Source organism: Gymnoscopelus microlampas (assembly GCF_963454915.1).
Source record: "Gymnoscopelus microlampas genome assembly, chromosome: 2".
Taxonomy (NCBI): domain Eukaryota; kingdom Metazoa; phylum Chordata; class Actinopteri; order Myctophiformes; family Myctophidae; genus Gymnoscopelus; species Gymnoscopelus microlampas.
The window spans coordinates 31,579,219-31,599,463 of NC_139939.1; the positions used below are offsets into that span (position 1 = coordinate 31,579,219).

The following is a 20,245-nucleotide window of genomic DNA, read 5'->3' on the forward strand; positions in this document are numbered from 1 at the left end:
GTAAATCAGTGGATGAAAGTAGTTTTCCATCATTTTGTTGTTTTCGGGAAAGAAAGAAGGGGGAGTGGGCAAGGTACAGTCTTGCCACTTTCGCCGATGTTCTATGTTTGAGTTTTGGCCATTTCCGCCAGTTTGTTTTTAATCACAGGCTAGGAAGGTCGGACGCGACAAACTAGATACCTGAATAAAGTTAACTTTGAGCTGCATCCAACGCATCTACTGCCATTTCCGTTGGCCTTACCGTTCAGCCGCTAGGGGCTGTTTTTTTTTTTTACGGAACCTGGGGCTCGGCTCAGCCCGACTAATTAGCATACATTTTTGTCCGGGCTCGGCCCGAAAACATCAGGTCGGGTATGGTCGGGATATGGTCTGGATTCTCAGAATTTGAGGGAAAAACTGAAATGGAAACAATCAAAAATCTAAGATATCTACATATGTATTTACAGTACATAAAAAAGCAGCAGGTATGTACATGACGTTAGACTTACGGTGCAAAAGGTGCCAGATATAGTGGGAAGAAGGGTGAAGTAAGAGGGTAAGATGGAAAAAGAGAAGAGACAGAAGGAAGCAAAGAAGATATAAGGGGGGCAGAGGAGACAGAGGGAGAGAAGGAGGGACAGAGAGTTGGCAATTAACAACATAAATAGGTGAGAAGCTCTCACCTACAGCAGGAGGTGAAAAAGGAGGGAGACGGAGATAAAGGGATCCAAGATGAGGATGAGAACAAAAGGGAAGACAAAGAGAAAAGAGAGAGGATGGTTTTAAAAAGGAGGTGGTGAAGAAGTGAGCAGAGGGAACAGGACTCAGGAGAGGAAGAAAACAGGTAGAAAGAAGCAAGAGACAGGAGAAAAGAATGAGATGGAAGCAGAGGAGCAAAGCAAAGGAGCAGAGGGAGGGATAAGACAGGAAAACCAGTCACAAGAGATCCAAAGCTTACTGTGCCGTTCATTTTAAACGGACAATTAACATATATTAACCCATATATTAGAATATTTTACTATGTATTCTCCAGACATTTAAATCGTGGTCATATAATCAGACCCTGTTTCATATCTAAGGCAATTATTCCACGATGCTCACACATCGCCCCCTGTCCCTGAGGAAAAGCAGTGAAGATACGATATGCTGAACTTATTATGAGCATATATTAACAATGCAGTAATTATGTAGACTGTGCTTTGCTTTTGTCTCGCTGGTATCCATTAAGTCTCATTAATTGGTTGGCAAATAAGGAAAGTCTTTAACATGAATAAATACCCCCAAGAACAGACATGGGTCAGTGGTCCGGACCACCGGTGTAGCGGTCTGGGCACCTAGGCGGCCCTGGCTGCGTGTCATTCCCCATCTCTCTCTCCCCCGTTTCCTGTCTAACAAACTTCGCTTCACTATCAATAAAAAGCCCCTCCCCCCAGGTTAGTGACACAAAATGGGTCTCAACCCATTGTTTTGGAAACACTGCACTAGGGCAGTGGTTCTCAACATGTGGGTCAGGACCCCTAGGGGGGTCCCCAGACTCCCCACATGATTCTTATGGGGGGGGGGGGGTCCCCAGATGACAGTGAAGTGACAATTTAAAGACTGTTAAGAACTTTTTAATGTCTTAAAGAAAAAAGGAAAAATCAATCAATCAATCCTACTAGCCTACTATAAAAACTGGTGAAACATTGGCCAAATTGTCAAATAATATAAGAAGATAGCTGATCTACAAGCTCACAACGCCTTGCAACATGAGGCTTTGTGAGCTTGTAGATCAACTATTTTCAACTTCTACAATTCCAAGTGCTTGTCATGGTGGGCGGTCCCCAGTTCAAATATGATTATTTTGGGGGGTCCCCAGTTTAAAAATATGATAAAGAACCACTGCCCTAGGGGGGTTGATTTTTTTTTTCCTCTTGCTAAACACTTTTACAAACACATTGGTGTTTGCCAGAGGCAAATTTATGCAGATTGTCTGATACATAACTCAACATTGCATTCTGAGAGGATAGCAATTGTTTGTAACATTAATCTGTGACCATAATGTGAGATATATAGATGTATTAACATATATTTATAGAGGGTAGGTTTACCTGAATGAGATGGCGTAGACATACAGTAGATATAGTAAATTCTTTATTAGTCCGTAGAGTTCTCACAGTTTTATGTCAAAGACCCCGAAATCTATATGTATTATAGGACGAACCTCCATTTGAAAATATCATGTGCGAGGGACCCCCATAAGAGAAGATGGATGTTGTTCAAGATTTTTCAAGATTTTTCGATTTCTTTTTTCTTTCTTTCAAATAGCCAAAGTATGAAATGGGGTTAAAATATTTCAATTTTTGCTGGGGACCCCCTGGAACCCCCTGAAGGACCGCTGGGGGTCCCCTGACCCCACTTTGAGAACCACTGCCATAGAGGAAATTGTTGTTGGCGCCATGCACCCATCAGGAACACAAAACACAAACAAACAGATGAGCAATGAGTTCATGTTCATGCAACCTCCACACAGGAAGCTGTGAGCCGTGGGGCAACAGTGCTAACTAATGAGCCACACTGTCAGCGATGATGAGACAAACATCACTAAGATGATGGGCTTCTTTTCTCCTACAGACACACAACGCAATTACAGAAATAAGCTTGAGCTTTTCTTTTCACTTGTGCATTTAGAATTAGAAGATACTAAACTCAAATACATCCGTCCTTCAAAAGAAATAGTACAAAAATATACTGTAACATCATAATTAGTTTCACTCTCACCCTGAAAGTTATCTCCTCTAAACCCTTATCTTCCTAGTGACTTTTGTCCAAATTGAATCAGGTCTGAACTCTGAGCAATAACAGAGTGACAGCCTTAACCCGAACACGCCAATAAAGACTGAATGGCTGACTGCTAGTCTAATGAGCCAAGAATAAACAAAGGTGACTGGCAGTGTTTGTATGGATGCAGAGCCTCGACGGAGCACCTCTCAATCGTGGGACCATAAATCTACATAATGTGATGAGTTCATGACTCGTCACTCAACCGAGCTGAGACAAAACAAGCTGAGAAAAGTATTGCCTAAACGGCGCAGGTCCGATTCACACACCCAGAAAGATGATCCAACATAAGGATAGATACTGTAGACTCCAGATGGATAATAGAAAGAAACTCTGGGAGGTGAAACCCCAAAGGAACTAAAGTTTTCAAATAATTGCAGTGGAGTAAAAGTACCATAATTGCCTCTGAGATGTAGTGGAGTAGAAGTAAAAGTATTGAAAATTGGAAATACTCCAGTAAAGTAATAAATGCCTCAAATTGTACTTAAGTACAGTACTTGAGTAAATGTACTTTTGCTTTAAACCATTGGTTTTGAAATGCAATTATGTATTCACCATATCACCTAATTGCTTCCAATGTATTGTTCTCAGCCCCTTGAAAACATTATGCAATTATGCAAGCAGTCCTCTTTTCTTTTTTACAAAAGGTCCTTCCAAACCTTTCACCTTACACGTTCAGCACTGCAAACTACACAGTAAGGTAAACAATGCTGTCAGCACTGAAACACTTTCTCCCAAAACTCACTAGTCCCACACACTTCACAGCCTCAGTGCTCGACACGGCAGAGAGGCATATATACTTCTTAAGCTTCTTTGACAGACTGAGCTAATAACATGGAGAGGAATGTGGGCTACAGTACGTTGCCCATCGATTGTTAGCTGCCCTGACTTATTCGAGTGCATCTGCCCTCCAGGCAGTGTGTTTCTGTTTGGTACAATGGCCTTTGCATCAGTGCAGGAGAAGGACTACAGTGCACATTTGTCTGTGCTACGTACTGTATGTCCCATATGTGGTGCGTTATGTGAGTAGTTAAAAGAAGTGTTATGTAATCTCCCTTACTGTCACTCTTTGTGGAATGTACAGTATGCTTGAAGATTTATTTATCTTTAATTAAGGGTATATATACTGTACACAGGCATACACTCAACATACAGTTGTCACCCAGAATGCTATGGCAAAGATCTCGCCTCAAACTAAGCGTGTGATCTCATACAGTTCCCAGAGACTCCTGATGTGGAGCCACTAGTCCAGGTCAGATTTCCCAAAATCTTAACCCTGAAGGCAAATCTTGTTAATTTATGGCTAATCTCTCAAGACAGATTCTGCACAATAAAATAAAGAATGATTGGGTTCCCAGACAGATTTATGGCATACTGTACATGTATTTAGGGGTATTAAGGGGTGCTGAATCTACAGTATATCTGCTGTATTACCAGGTCAGAAATGGCTGCTAATGCCTCAAAATGAACCATTTAAAGATGACGGCCACCTCTATGCTGAAATATATTAAAAAACATATTTACTGAAGGTAGAAACTTGTGTGAGCATCGTGGAATAATTGCCTTAGATATGAAACAGGGTCTGAGTATATGACCACGATTTTAAAAAAAAGATTGAATTCAGCTTTTTAAGGTTTTCATACATGGGGAATCCAATTCCATATTCTGATTTGAGATTAAATGTGAGGAAAGTGCTTAAAATTCATATTTGTGAAATCCTCTATAATCATTTATAGAGGATATTACAAAAATAAATCACACCCTGTGTGAAGGAAGCGCCTTTGATGAGGTTATTTAATTGGTGTGTGTGTGTGTATTTGTGCGTGTGCATGTGCACGTGTGCAGTGCTGGCGGGCCCCCTGGGTGCCACACGTGGTCTCAGGTGTGACTATTGTGATGGCAGACCCCTGGCAATTTTGGTGCGGATCGGAGATCGGAGCTGCGGTGCGCCTCGCAGGTGTGCAGTCCTGGCTTGCACGTGTGCAGTGCTGGCTTGTGTGTGTGCATGTCTTTAAGTGCCGCATGTGTTGCAACGGTGCGCCTCGCAGGTCTGCATTTTACGTGTGTGTGTGTGTGTGTGTGTGTGTGTGTGTGTGTGTGTGTGTGTGTGTGTGTGTGTGTGTGTGTGTGTGTGTGTGTGTGTGTGTTTGTGTGCATTTCTTGAAGTGCCACATGTGTTGCATCTTTGCCGTCCGCAAACATACGGACGGACGGACGGACACACAGACACGGTCAAATGTAGAGCGACTGGCACCGCTAAAAACTTGGAACAAATTCCTTAACAAGAAATGTCTTCACCAATGTGTTTAGCAAGACATAAAACATTATTCAACTCCCCTAGGGCAGTGTTTCCAAAACAATGGGTTGAGACCCATTGTTATGGGTCGCGAGTAAAATATGCAATTGTATACTATATAATTATATATATATATATATATATATATATATATATATATATATATATATATATATACATATACATACTATAACTATTTCTGACACCATAGTATAGCCCAATTCTGATAACAGCTTAAAATGACTTTAAATGCTGTCTAGAAAGCAACACGTTTGCATGGATTTGTGTGGATATCTCTAGAGTTGAGCAGAACGTTCTATTTATCTGATATTAAATCACCTAAAGTGATTTGTTATGGAGACGTGAGATGTGTATGTTTGTCGTCTTAGAGGAAGACTGGAGGATTACTGATTTATAATGTGCTTGTGGCCCTAAAGGCAGAACCATCTCCTCCCCTCTTTTCATGCCTCTTCACACTTGTTGCCTTGCAGTGAGTTTGCAAGCACAATGTGTGTGCACGTGTGCACACTCGCATGTGCAATCGTGCATGCTTGTGTGTGAGCTTGTCTACTGACCATAGCTGCAGCTAATAGGGAGATGAATAGATAAACAAAAAAACTCTAAACATAAACATCTCTCCCTCTATCACGACTGGACATCAAAATCCAGGCTTTTTATGAGTTGGCTGAGGAGTGACTTCACAGCATGCCTAAGGGCATCTGTGTTCTTTGTTAGACATTGTGTTACAAGTGTAGTATAGTTGTTGCTCACCTTTATTATTATATAGAGCAACTAAAACTTTGGCAGTCCTCCCACAGTTTTTGTGGCACACACGGGTCAAATACACCGGCTTCATCAGTGTGCTTGCATTTTGCTAAGTGATATATTTATAGTTTAATTGATATTAATTTATAAGTGAATTAAATTTAAAGACCACTTTACGTTTTGGCCTATAACTCTTGACCCCGTAGGTCGTAGAATCCTTTTCCCTGGATTCATTGGATCGTAACGCAACTCTCCATATAGTCCACACCCATTTCGTCGAACTAGATTTTCGAAATTTTTAAATTACTAGAGGTTCGGACCCTCACACCTACAGTACGTCGCACCGCCAATCCGACCAATATGCCCATATATGGAGATCTCTGTATCTGTCAGTCCTTGTCGCTTTTATACCCAGATATGGATATCCCTGCTGTCATCAGTATATATATAGAGCTGACTGATTTGTTGGCGCCTGATGCCATGATGACACATTGAGTTAGACAACACACTCCATATGTGGGCGTAGCTGCATTGGAATTTGGGAACTGCAGGCCGAGTCATAGTGACATGAGCGTGACGGCGTGGTCCACCAGCCCGTCGGTACTCCCTTTAGCCAATTCTAATATAGGATATTCATAACACACACTTATAGCTACTATACTAAAATATATCCCAAAGTCCCTTCACACCGTGGAAGGGCCTCTATTTTCTCACCAAATCAGGTACAAAATTGTCTGGTGAGTCCATCATTGACCATCAAACAGGGTTTAGATATTCCATTCTGTTTGCCTGTAACTGGGATCACATTAATGGGCGGGGACGAAAAACATCCTTATCACGAATGCGATATCCATGAACCCCAAATTGGAATCCCATGTTGAGCAGTGGTTCTCAACCTTTTCAGGCCGTGACCCCCCAAAATAATATTTGAACTATTTGAAGCACATGGAATTGTAGGAGTTGAGGCATTACATTTTGTTTGACTCGGTTCCACAGATAAATATTATGAAAAATAGACAATCTTGTAGATCTGCTATTTTCACATATTCTGCCTCTTTCTTATATTATTTGACAATTTGGCCAATGTTTGACCAGTTTTTATAGTATAGCTTGTTGATTACTTTTGATGCAGGACTGGTCTTATGTATTTTCTTTCTTTCTTTTTTGGTATTAAAAAGGTCTTAAACGTCCTTAAATTGTCACTTTACAGACATCATGGGGACCCCCCCCCCCATGGGGACCCCCCCCCCCCCACCCAAATCATGTGGGGACCCCCTGGGGGTACCGACCCACAGGTTGAGAACCACTGTTATAGAGTAAATGTCCAAAATCACTTTCTCTTCTGCCCATAGTGCTTCTACTACAGTACTGACACAGCCACTCAGCCTGGCGAAGACCTGCACTCCAGGTTTAAAGCTCAAATCTGTTGAGTTAAATGAACACAGAATTGCTGTGAACACACACCTTTCAGCTGTACAAATGCATTTCCTATAGGGCCTAAAAGTGTCGATGAGAGAACCATCAACAGCATGCTGTCAGAAACACCTGCATCTATGGCTTTTAACGCACTCGAACACACATCCACAGCACTTAAACAAGTCTATAAATTGAACCCTAGCATGCAACCATGTTGAGATTTGAGCACAACAGCATGCAGTTATTTGTGTTGACTGATGACTTACAACATTGAACACATCACTGATTTTTGCATTTGTCAGTCTTGTTTAATCTCCAGATTTACTCTCTGGTCTTTATGTTTAGAGTCGAGATATATCAATACAATATTGAGCTGCTGATTAGTTTGATTTTATTTACATTGGGGATGTATGTGTCTATTGTAAATAATGTTGGCTTAAGTCCATATGGTGTATTTAGTTTTTTTTATGTGTTTTGGGTACAAAGAAACATTTCTGTTGGTGGAGACACGTTGTGAGATAGTGCTGCAAATAAGTTACATTCCTATCGTGCCTGATTGAACCCACAGTTCATTACATTGGCGAGCATGAATGTTTACTTGACTTTGTCATACAAATAATTGCGATTAACGATTTAGTTGGAAAATATATATATATAAAAAATCACACCCAGTGTGAAGTGGGCGGTGTGTGGTCATCACAACATGACTCACTTTAAAAAAAGGATAAATGACTTTTTATTCCAGTCCATACTGCTATTCATAGGGCTGCACATGTGTCATGTGTTTCGCTAGCCAATCACAGTCCTGAATTTGCAAAGTCAGCCAATCACATTACAGTTAGTGGTGATGACACTAGCTATAATGTGATTGGCTGACTTTGCAAAAGTATCGATTTGCATTAACAATGGAAGGGTTAGGGGGTATACAAATCTTTTGGTCGGTGTCCAAAACTCACTTATAGGGGGCGGCTACACCGCCCCAAAAATACATTTCTGTTTGCCGTTTAGACTCTGTAAACAAAAGAAATGCAAAATGTTTATAATTTTATACTTTCCAAAAAATTCAAACATTGTGGAAATAGCACATTTACAAGCTCACAACTCATCGTGATGTGACACATTTTGAGCTTGTAGATGTGCTACTTCTACTGTTTATGGACACATTTTCAAAATGGAAACGATTATGACGATTATGCAAAATAATTGTGATTATCTCCGATAATTGTGATTACCGGTATGCGATTGTGTAATAATTGTGACAGGCCTAGTCGTCAATTGAGGAAATCACCGCTGCAATCCAGCATACTGGCCAACGTTTGGGAAAGAGGCTTAGAGAGAGCAAGTCAGACACCAGCGTGCAAACACGGCCGGCGATGGTACTGGATTAAACCACTGAAGATGCTGGCGTCTCTTGGCAAGATGCTGGCCAGAAGGCAACGCCATGTGGTTTAGAAAAATTGCTCTAGAAAAGCAATTTTGCTGGCCAGTGTTCGAAGACGAAGCCAGGGAACAATAGTACACTAGATGGAGCGGAGAAACGGGTATAGCAGGTGCAGAATAGCGTTTAGGGACAGCGTCAGCTCCCTTATCCGTATTTAACGGGAAATAGGTAGAAAATCGCAGGTAAAGGTTAACGGGTAGGGGTATAGCCTGCCACAGAATAGAGCCCTAGAAGTCTTTGTTCAAGGACTCTGTCCTGACTATCATCAAGTGCATATCTAGGATGACCTCAAAGAGTTGAGTTGGGGGACGATGACTCAGTTAGAGTGAGTCAGTCAGCGAAGAGTCGGTACAGCGGGTGTCTTCAGGCTCTCCCTGCAAGTCACAATATACATCCAGAAGACAGAGAAAATGCCAACGCTCCAGGTCCAGTTGCTGCATGTGACGAGGACTGTACACAGACCAAGCTGGTCTAACTGGAGATCCTAACTCCATCTGTCTTTTCACACGCGGATTGCCTTTGACAAAAGTGCAGGGATAATCAAAACCTTAGACATTCCCTGGGCCGCCAGCTCGAGCTATCCCCGCAACTCAGCCCAAGACTGCCTTCTCCATCAGACAGGGGTTATGACAAATCCAGGCTATGCAATACCCATGCTATGTTCAAGCAGCTAATGAAAAAGGTCCTGGCCAGGGTCCCACGGAAAATCACAGTGTGGTCTACCTACATACGCCATACATGGGCAACTGGCGGCCCGGGAGTCACATGCGGCCCCCACCTTCACTTAATGCGGCCCGCATTAAGTGAAGGTGATATATTATTGATTGAATACTGATATATTATTGATTTCAGCTGTTACAATTCCAAACATGCAAACATGACCCGCTTTAATTACTTCAGTCTATATTAGTAGCTTGAATAGTATTCAAATTATATTGTCTTTTTTATGTCCAATGTATTTGTATTTAAGTTCATACAAATGCATTTGAAATTAAATAAAAAATATTACTTTTCAGGATTTCAATTCAAGAATAGCAAAATGAAATTCAGGATTCCAATTAAAAAATAGCAAAAATAGCAGATCTACAAGCGCAAAACGCGTTTTGAGCTTGTAAATTGGCTATTTTTGCTACTTTTGTGTGACATAGAATGGTAAAGTACGGCATTAATTTACGAAAAAAGTTAAAATACAGAGATAAAGGTGTCTACCCGACAGTATATGCAATGTGGCTCTCTGGAGTGAGTGTGGAAATATAGTGGCCCTCTCCATCATCAAAGTTGCCCACCCCTGACCTACAGTGATTGCCAGCCCTATACAAAATAAACTGACGGGAGCTGTTGGTTTGCCCTGTCGGCCCATTCAAAACTTTACTAAAATATCTTGAAAACTACTGCCTGGATTGCCATGACACCTACAGTGGTAGCCAGTTGGCTTCCTCACCATTTGAGGTACTGTACTACTATAGTATGCTCTTTCAATGCTCCCTAAAGGATTAACCTACTGAATTTGGTGACCCCATGGCCTTCCCTCTAGTCTAGCATCAACCGTAGGCCAAAATATGCACTTGCACAAGAGCACATTCATGATCCCTGGAGGATAAATTGTAAATAGTTGAGTAGCCCCATGTCCTTTTCACTATAGTGCCACCCTCAGGCCAATGTTTCTACTTTGCACAGATATTTCTGGTTGGGTGTATGCAGCACAGCCTCCAGGGTCTGCCATCAGGGCTTTTAGATTTACATTTAGTATTGTTGTCGACAATTAGTTTCCCCATGTTTTCAGATGAATGTTATTGTCCATATGCAAATGTGCCTTTTTTTAATTAATTTGAATTGAAACCTATTTCTTGGCAAAAGCTATAATGCTGATATGGTATCTCTGACAAATATGTGATGTTTTGCAGCTGTAGACGTGGACCCATGTGGGAGGAAAAGCAATTTTCCTATCTGAGACAGCTGGAGTCCTGGAGTGATCTTATAAAATCCCTGCAACTGAATGTCATTTAAATAGTTCTGAATGTAATATTAAAGTACTTTCTTTCACAGCCAGCCACCTTAAATGCCTTACTTTATTGTCCCCATTATTACGAACCTTCCCTATTCTAACTTGTTATACTATGTACTCACTCATACTCTTATTCTTCTGTTTATGGCATTCAGCGGAAAAAAAACCTGTGCTCTGTGATAGTTGGAAAACCTCACTGGACACTCTCTGAACATACCTACACAGTCAGAGCCAGAACATAGCCAAAGGACACCACTCAAAGTCCAATAGATTACCCCCATATATCTCTCTCATTGTATTAGTGAGCCCTCGTATATTTCCTAGTAAGTGCCCACTGGGGGCCTAACACCAATACATCTACAATCAATAAACCTCAGTTGTATTGTTCTGAAATAAAGCAATCTTTTCTCTGGGGGAGTGCATTAAAAAGCAGACATTCCCTTGCATTCACGCACACACAAACACACACATAGGGCTGTCATGATTACAACTTTAAGTTGACGATTAATTATCACTCAAATAATTGCGATTAACGATTTAATTGTGTTTCTGTCGTTGAAAATGAATGGACCATTATGAATAAAAATTACATTTCTGTTTGGCTTTTAGGTTTCGGAAACAAAAGTTGCACAGGGCAGATATGACGAATAACACATATTTAATTACTTTATACTTAAAAATAAACATTAGTAGTGGAAATAGCCGATCTAAAAGCTCAAAACGCGTCGCATCGCGACACGTTTTTAGCTTATAGATCGGCTATTTTTTACATTTTTGGAAAATATATTATTTTTTTTTTAAATGGAATTGATTATGACGATTATGACGATTATGCAAAAACAATTGCGATTATATAAAATAATTGTGATTAGACAATTATGTAATAATTGTGACAGGCCTACACACACACACACACACACACACACACACACACACACACACACACACACAAACACACACACGCAATCACGCACGCACGCGCGATTGAAACAGGCATAGTCATTCACAGATGTTATGTAACTCAAAATAGAAAATAAAATCTACTGTTTTGAAATGTATGAGGTGGGGTGTTTTGCCTTCCATTGTATTTGTTGACTGGAGCAACATTGTAAATGAAACATACCATTTTTTTACAGCTCTTAAAGAATGAACAAAAACAACTTTAGTATGATAGTGTTCCACCTGTGGAGCACTCTTTTCTCTCTCACTCCACAGTGTGTGTCCCTCTTTGTCTCTCTTACTGCTTTTGAATTAGCTAATCTCACTTGTTGTTTTACATGTGGAAGCTTTTAGTTCAGTCCACATTCCTGTCAGTACTTGCTTATGCCGGTGACATTATCTAGTATTATGCACATTGCCCCAACCACTGTGAAACATCTTGACACCGTGTATCATTCTGCAATCTGGGAACCCATTTGGTATTTTAAAAAAAAGTGAGAATGTCTTGAGAGATTAATCATTCAGTACTTCATCTTATTACTGGGAATCTTTTTAGAATGCATCATTGTATGCTGTATCAGGCAGTGGGCTGGCCGTACCTGACCACTGGGAGAAAACAGCACTGGCCTGTATCCTACTATTCTACTATCCTACTATAATTCTACAAAGCTCTGTAGTGGTGGTGTAGTGGTGGTGAGGCCAAAATGTGTTCTGCCCGGTTCTCCTCGGTGGCTGGAGCAATTGATCTGAATTTGCACACAGCCATTGACCATTACCATGTGCACGGAACAGCGAAGCCCGTTTTCCGATTTCACCAAATCTCAGCTGTTTATTAGCGTTTTTTTGTGTAAAAGAATGTTGCCATGGTTACGGCTGCCCAGCGGTGGGATGGCCCCGCAAGCTAAGGGACGAACTGCCTCCCGGGTTGCCAGATCATGTGCGCATATTCCCCCACGGGTATGGACTAGTGTTTATAAAGATCTTAAATATGTGTGTGTGTGTGTGTGTGTGTGTGTACACGTGTGTATTCTGGCATGTTTCATACGATAAAATTGTAATGTGTTTTCTATAGGGGCTAAACGTCAGTCATGGGAAACATCAACACAGCATCTTGCCAGAAACACAAGCTTTATGGCTTTCGAACCATTCAAATACACATCCACAGCACTTAGTCTATAAATTGAACCCTAGCATGCAACCATGTTGGGATTTGAGTTAACAGGAGTTATTCATGTTGACTGATGACTTAGAACATACACATCATCACCGAACATGATTTAGGGCCATACAGTGTAGCAAACACCATTCATATTTAATGTACTCTCTCAGACTTTATAGTACAGAGCTCTGCCTCTATGTTTTTTATGTTTAGAGACCTATTTCAATACAATACTGAGCTGCTGTTGTAAACCATACAACTCCCCTGAGCCAAACACTAACCTAAGGCTTTTTTACTTGATTATTTTACAGCTGATCTAAAGCTAACAAAGCATCACACCGTGACGCCTTGTGTAACAATCAGAACCATACATTTTATGTCTGAGTCCTGCAATTCTTTATACTGTTAAACCCTGTGTTGAAAACACAGACCAAAATGAAAACACAGAACTGTTGCCATCATTCAATTCAAATAATCAATCAGTGCATTGACTTCCAATTTACAAATGAACAGAACATTAGCATACCTAGATCTTTTGTCCCTTCTTCAGTTCATAAAAGTAAAGTTCCTTTAAAGCTCCTTGAATGCTTCCAATGAAAATTTATTCCAAAGTAACCCAGTAACATCCAAAAAAAACTGCAAATCTTCCGACAGTCCAAAAATCAAGTAATCCTCAAAGTCCCAAATGCATTGCATTTAAAGAAAAATGTTTAAAAAGTTTTAACTGAAAATTCCACTCCAGTTAGCCATGGCAGGTGTTTTTCTCTCACATTTCTAAAGCCTTTTCAACTGCAATGAAAAAATAAATCTTTGCCTGCGGGTGTCGCTGTTGAGGGATTTTGCCTGTCAATCATCGCCTCTGCTCCGCCCCCCCCCCCCCCAAAGGAAAGGATAGGGGAGGGGAGGGGCGATGAGGAGAGTGGGCGGGATTAATGGCCTATGACTTCACGGGGAAATCACAGATTACTTTTCAGCCTAATTATTCAGAAAACCCCAGACCACAGAAAATCCACTGAATGTTCAAAGTTCAGTTTTTTTGGGTGTAATTGAGGTCCTAAAACCCCCCAAAATACATAAATAAGAAAAAAAAGTGAAAATTAATGTCATAGAACCTTTAAAGGTATCTGTGTGTGTACGCACACACTCCCCCATCTCCTCTCTGACAGGTATCGAACTGATTGCTGTCTTTGATGCTTTCATTGATTATAGAGAGAGCACTAACGAGCACAGCACAAGTTTGACACTTTTATGGCCCAATCAATCAACTCAGAGCATAACCCCTCGGAAGTTCAATCTGCTATAATATTAAAGCTGGACCTGGCGGTCCAGGGAATGTCGGAGGTTTTGATTATCCCTGCTGCCATCTCCTGCACTTTTTGTCAAAAGCAATCTGTGTGTGAGAAGACAGATGGAGTGAGCATCTCCAGTTAGACCAGCTTGGTCTGTGTACAGCTGAAAAGGGTCTCTTTGTCAAACCACACCAAACACCCAAAATGGAACTTTTCTAGCTGTTCCTGGTACCTCACTTCCTGGAAGGCTGGAACCAGTGTTGCCAGATTCTATGAGAGAAACAAGCAACCAGGTATAGGAAAACAAGCCCAAAAGAAGCAACTATGGGCCACATGAGCCCTTTAAACATCTGCATCAGCTATTTGAAAATAGCAGATCTACAAGCTCACAACGCGGCACATCGCGACGCGTTGTGAGCTTGTAGATCTGCAATTTTCAAATAAAATCTTGGGGGGAAATTATGATAAGCAGACCTGGCAACACTGCCTGGAACCTGCTAGTGTTCCCCCACAGCTCCCCCTATGACATAAAACCTGACAACAGAGAATTAATGGATATCTTAATCAAAAGAAAACAACCCATATTTTCTGTACACTGCATGTAGGTGTTAATATAACCATCTTTTTTTTTTTTTTTTGTACTTACATTTTTATCCCACGATTTTGTAACCCTATTTTTTACACCCAGTGCCATGTAATCCTGGGTGCTACACTCCCGAGCTCATGCCTCCTTCAATGCATGAGAGCCTACTGACCTTCTTGTCACCTGACAGGGGAGAGTTTCCCTGCTTGGACGTAGAGCGTGGAAGGAACATGTTATTCCAACCAGTTCCTTTCCCCTCCATCAGGCGCCCCGGCTGGCCAGGGGGAGGCAGTATAGTGACCAGGATTACTGCATGTTTTTGTGAGGGTATCTAGCCTAGGGAACACGGGGAGAACATGCAAACTCCACACAGAGAGGCCCTTTCGCCAACCCCACCTAGGGTGGTTACATGGCGGCTTTCCGACATGTCGCCTTTCCGACGTTAACGAACCCTATACCTAACCCTCACCCTAACCCTAACCGCACGCGGAAGCCACTAGTCGGAGTGGCGAGATGTCGGCATGGAAGACTGTTACCACCTAGGGTATGGGCACTGGTGACGCGGAGGAGAAATATAACCATCTTTTTAACCAACAGTACGTTATGTTTATTTCAATACCCATGGACAGGAAATATACTCTTTCACACATTTATGTGGCAGAGCAGGGTGACATTGTGGGCTTGTAGATTGGCTATTTGTCGGCACGGACACAGTGCACAACTAAATATAAATCAGCCATAAGCTTTCCCAGGAAATTTATGAGGGCCCAAAAGTAAACTCCCGACAAACGATAAGTGTTGCATTGTTGGATTTGTGTGATAAATTAGGCTTAAGAGTGGTCTGAGAACTGTAGCAATCATCCTACAAAACAAACTGCAATGTTATTTTTTCATTGAATAGTGTCCACAGATTTCATTTTATGGTGTGTGTGTGCTTTCTTTCATTTAATTATCTTTTAGGATATTGGACACCTTAAGGTTTTGCCTTAAACTATTTATTGATTAACTTTTGTCTAAGCCAGCCGCCGTGAAGCTTTTCCTTTTTATTGTCTCATTTAAGTGACGCTTCACTCAATATTTCACAACAGGACCAGTGTGGGCACACTTTTAGCCTTAAGGAGATGTGTGGGCATATTTTAGAAATTAGATAACAAAGAAGACAGCCCATTAAGTCCAACTGCATTCCTAACAGTCAAGAGACAGTCTAAATATTGATTAGATCAAATGAAAGCAGGCATGGTTCTCAAATATCTGTGTAGAAAATAAAACTGAAAAAAAAAAATAGAACTGGAGAGAGTTTGGGCCAGTTCAAATGCATACTTTAAAATGCAGTACAATTCTGGATGAAAATAAAGTATTGTCAGGTTATGCTTTGTCCAAAGTGTGCAGATTTATGAACAGAATGAATGCACAAGACAATAAGTTTCTTGCAACAAACTTTTACATAATGTCATATCTGTGTCACAGTCTTTCATCAGCAGGATCTATACAAGAATACATGTAAGCAATTGAACATACTATCTAATAATAATATCTAAACTGTGTCTTTTAACCACTTAATAACAAATTAGTTCTATAGAGTGAGCAATGTTCACACCACAGTGTACACTGCACCATACAGTAAGTAGATCACTGGCCTCATTCTCCCAAAATTCGGCTCAAACTTGGGGGAAAATGCATTCTACTATGCTGCCACCATAATGTGGAATGAACTACCAAAACCCATTCAAGATCTTGACTCCCTACCCAAACTCAGGACTAAACTAAAAGAATGGCTGACCTCAAAATGTGAGCATAGAATAGATTAACTCCTCCTCAGCAGCATCCTCTGCCCCCCCCACTCCCTCCTTCCTTTGTAAATATACCTGTAGATGCTACTATGTTTTCTACCAATATGTAATGTATTGTAGTGTATGTATGTGCCACAATGGAAACAAGCCCCCCGGGGATTTTTGTGTTATCCGCCTTTGACTGTACTACCTATCAATCAATCAATCAATCAATCAATCAATCAAAAAATCCCTACTCTGTAAGTCTGTATGAAGAACAGTGAGTAGCCGATCTATGTTCACAACACGTCGCATTGCGATGTGTTATGAGCTTGAAGGTATAATAGCTACTTTTGCTATTATTAATTCATTCATTACAAATATAAAAAATAAAATCAATTAAAAATGTTTGATACTTTTGTAAAATGTGCCCAAAATAGGGATGCTGGTGTTACAGTGGTTAAGAGGACACATCAATTAAAGGTAAGATGTGATATTTTTTGTTGAAATAATTGTTAAATTGCCTTATATTCTAACAGTAATCATTGGTTTAGAGTGATTGTTCAGTAACAAGGGTCTCTCCGTCCCTCCAGCTCTTGATTTAACAGAAAATGCATTTTCAGGTCGGGATACCAATTGTATCCAATCAAGAGAGAGAACTCACACAGGATACAGATTTTAAAAAGTTAAATTGGAAGTGATGACACAAAGAAATGAGCAGACAAAATTGGAACTGGAACAGTATAAAAGCTGATAAATGGGTACTTTCTCCTGATTGGCTGAAGATTGCCCACCCACCTGAAAATGCTGAAAATGTATTTTCTGTTTATTAAAGAGGTGGAGAGACTGGGAGACCCCAGTTACTGAACAAACACTGATTAACAATGATTACTATCATAATATAGTGCTTTAATCTTTTAACCAAAAAACATAGTTAGTTTTCACCAAAAGATCACTTATACCCAGTGGTGGAAAGTAACTGAGTACATTTACTTAAGTACAATTTTGATGTATTTGTACTTTACTTGAGTATTTCCAATTTCCAATACTGTTACGTCTACTCCACTACGTCTCAGAGGCAAATATTGTACTTTTACTCCACTACAATTATTTGAAGATAACACTTTGCAGATATACATTATTACAATATAAAACATACATTAACCACTTCAGCCCTATTTTATACATAGGCTATTTGAAAATAGCCGATCTACAAGCTCACAACGCGTCGCATCGTGGCGCGTTGTGAGCTTGTAGATCTGCTATTTTCAAACATTTCAGAACTTTTACTTTTGGTACTTTAAGCCAATACTTTTGTACTTTTAATCAAGTAGATTTAGAATTCTGGACTTTTCATTGTAACAGAGTATTTCTATATTGCAGTATTGATACTTTTACTTAAGTAAAGAATTTGAGTACCTTTTCTCAGCCCCTCTGCCACATGGATTTTGGCAGTATATCCAACAACACTGACTGTGGGAGTTTGATGTATCGATATAGCAGTTCAAAAGGCCAGACTGAGGCACAGCATACTAAAGACAAGTCTTCAATCAGTCAGTCAACTTGTCTTCAGGTTGACTGAGGCTGCTGCATGGCCCGCATTCCAACGCAGGGACAGTGACAGATGATGGACCACTAGCCTCCATCTACAGCTGTTGTAAGTCATATTTCCTCCCATCCATTATTGGCATTGTTACAGCGCGCGATGAGATGAGATCAAACTGTATTAATCCCATAGAGCGATTTGGACATTTCAGTGGCCAAAAGGTAAGTACAGCAATAAAGAAAATGAGAATAAATCAGTAAAACAAGCAACTCAGCTAAAATTAACAAATGCATCTCTTTGAGGAAGTGAGACAACTGTCTATGGGGCTGTTTTCACTGAATTCCTTCTTGTCTGTGGCAGCTGTATTTTTATCCTTTGTCTTAATTGTTTAGTCTGACAGCATCAAGTGCATAACCCGCCTGTACGCTCAATCTCAGAACAAACCACTGGCCACACCTATACAGTTTGAATTGTGATTGGAAAAAGTCATACTATACTGTGGTTTGACTGCTGTTTCTAATGCATTTCTCTACATTGTTGTTCATCATGAACCAAAGTTGAGGTTTGAATCTGAAGTCTTCCAGTGACCTGAAAGGAACCAGGCGGAGCCTACTTGGTTGATGTGATTCATCATAACTGTTCTATCAACCATTACTGTTATCTGTATCAAACCACCAATGGAGAGCCAGTTGTTTGCTCATGGCCACACTGGCCAGATGAGAGTGTGTGTGTGTGTGTGTGTGTGTGTGTGTGTGTGTGTGTGTGTGTGTGTGTGTGTGTGTGTGTGTGTGTGTGTGTGTGTGTGTGTGTGTGTGTGTGTGTGTGTGCCTGTGCCTGTGTCTGTGTGTGCGTGCGTGCGTGTGTGTGTGTGTGTGTGTGTGCGTGCATGCTTGTGTGTCGGTGTGTAATGTGTACTGTATGTGTCGGTGGACGGGTGGGGCAGTACGTGTGTATGCATGAATAAGGCATTTGATTAATAAAATATTCATTACCAAGCTCTCAATAAGGACTGCAAACCTCCTATTAGGGTGATTATTAAACCTGCTGTGAGGGCCTAGCTCTCCTCACCATCCCAATACTGAATGCATTAGAGTCAATATCCTCCTCAGTCAGATCATCCATATCCAGTGGATATGTGTCCATATCCGGCTCTGTGTACTGATTAGTGTCTGACCTAAAGGTCTGCTAACACCACTGAGGTCCCACAGAGCCAGATGTTAGCAATGTATTAAAGAGGCCAGGAGATGTGGGCTCTGGACAAAGAGGGGCATGCACTCAAGAAATCTCTCTCTCTCTCTCTCTCTCTCTCTCTCTCTCTGTCTGTCTGTCTGTCTGTCTGTCTGTCTGTCTGTCTGTCTGTCTCTCTGTCTCTCTGTCTCTCTGTCTCTCTGTCTCTCTCTCTCTCTCTCTCTCTCTCTCTCTCTCTCTCTCTCTCTCTCTCTCAAGCTTGATGTGAAATTCCCTCCAGCCAGACAGGATTTAGAATTACAGTAGGATTTAAATCTACATAGACTTCGCATACTGTATGCCTAAAGGCTATAGCCTCTAGTCTAGTGCAAGTGCAGATGTTCCTCTCACTCCCAGTTGTGTGCGCCATACATTTGGACCAAATATGGTTTTAGCGTAACTCAGAGGATTTCCCACTTAAAAACAAACAAAACCGTGTTTAGTGCAAAAGTAGCCTATTCACCACATGTCAAATAGCCTGCTGTATCAACTGTCCAAAGTTTGAAACGTGCAAGAAAATCTAAAGAAAACCGCCCCTGAAATCCCATTTTCGGTAGGATGTAATGAGAGGACATTGCATTTGACCACACTGCATGTGCATAATATAATACACAAGTAGACCATATAAAAAGACAAAGAAAAGCTGAGTGTTCAAAAGGCTATAAAATCATGAACTCACCTTGAGAGCAGAGTGTCGCCCACAGGTAAATCCCAACCAGTACAGATCCAACACTCTTCACATTAACAGGCTCCATGTCGCAGGTGTGGAGAATTTACAATAAACGGCTGGAGACTCCAAACTTCAGGCTGTGAACGACCGGTGCGCTGCGTAAAACTATCCTCTATCAACGGAATGATTCCCTCTCTCCCTCTCTCACTGACTCCCTCCCTCTCCCCCTCTCTCTCCCCCCTCCCCCTCTCTCTCTCTCTCTCTCTCTGCCGGCGCGCGGTGTCCGTCTCCCTAATTTGACCTGATTGGTCGCTGTCCCTTCACCTTGAGATTCACACTGT

General features: G+C 41.0%; 1 protein-coding gene across 1 annotated transcript in view; it reads right to left on the bottom strand.

Moving 5' to 3' along the window:
* The window catches only part of LOC311054868 (neuronal acetylcholine receptor subunit alpha-7-like), a gene marked incomplete at both ends in the record, with an annotated part of 71,174 nt that extends 51,185 nt beyond the window's left edge, over positions 1-19,989 (bottom strand). The window contains one exon of the mRNA XM_084070865.1: positions 19,914-19,989. Within this exon, the coding sequence (XP_083926991.1) occupies positions 19,914-19,989 (76 nt within the window). The remainder of the gene's footprint in view (positions 1-19,913) is intronic.
* Between the last annotated feature and the right edge of the window lie 256 nt (positions 19,990-20,245).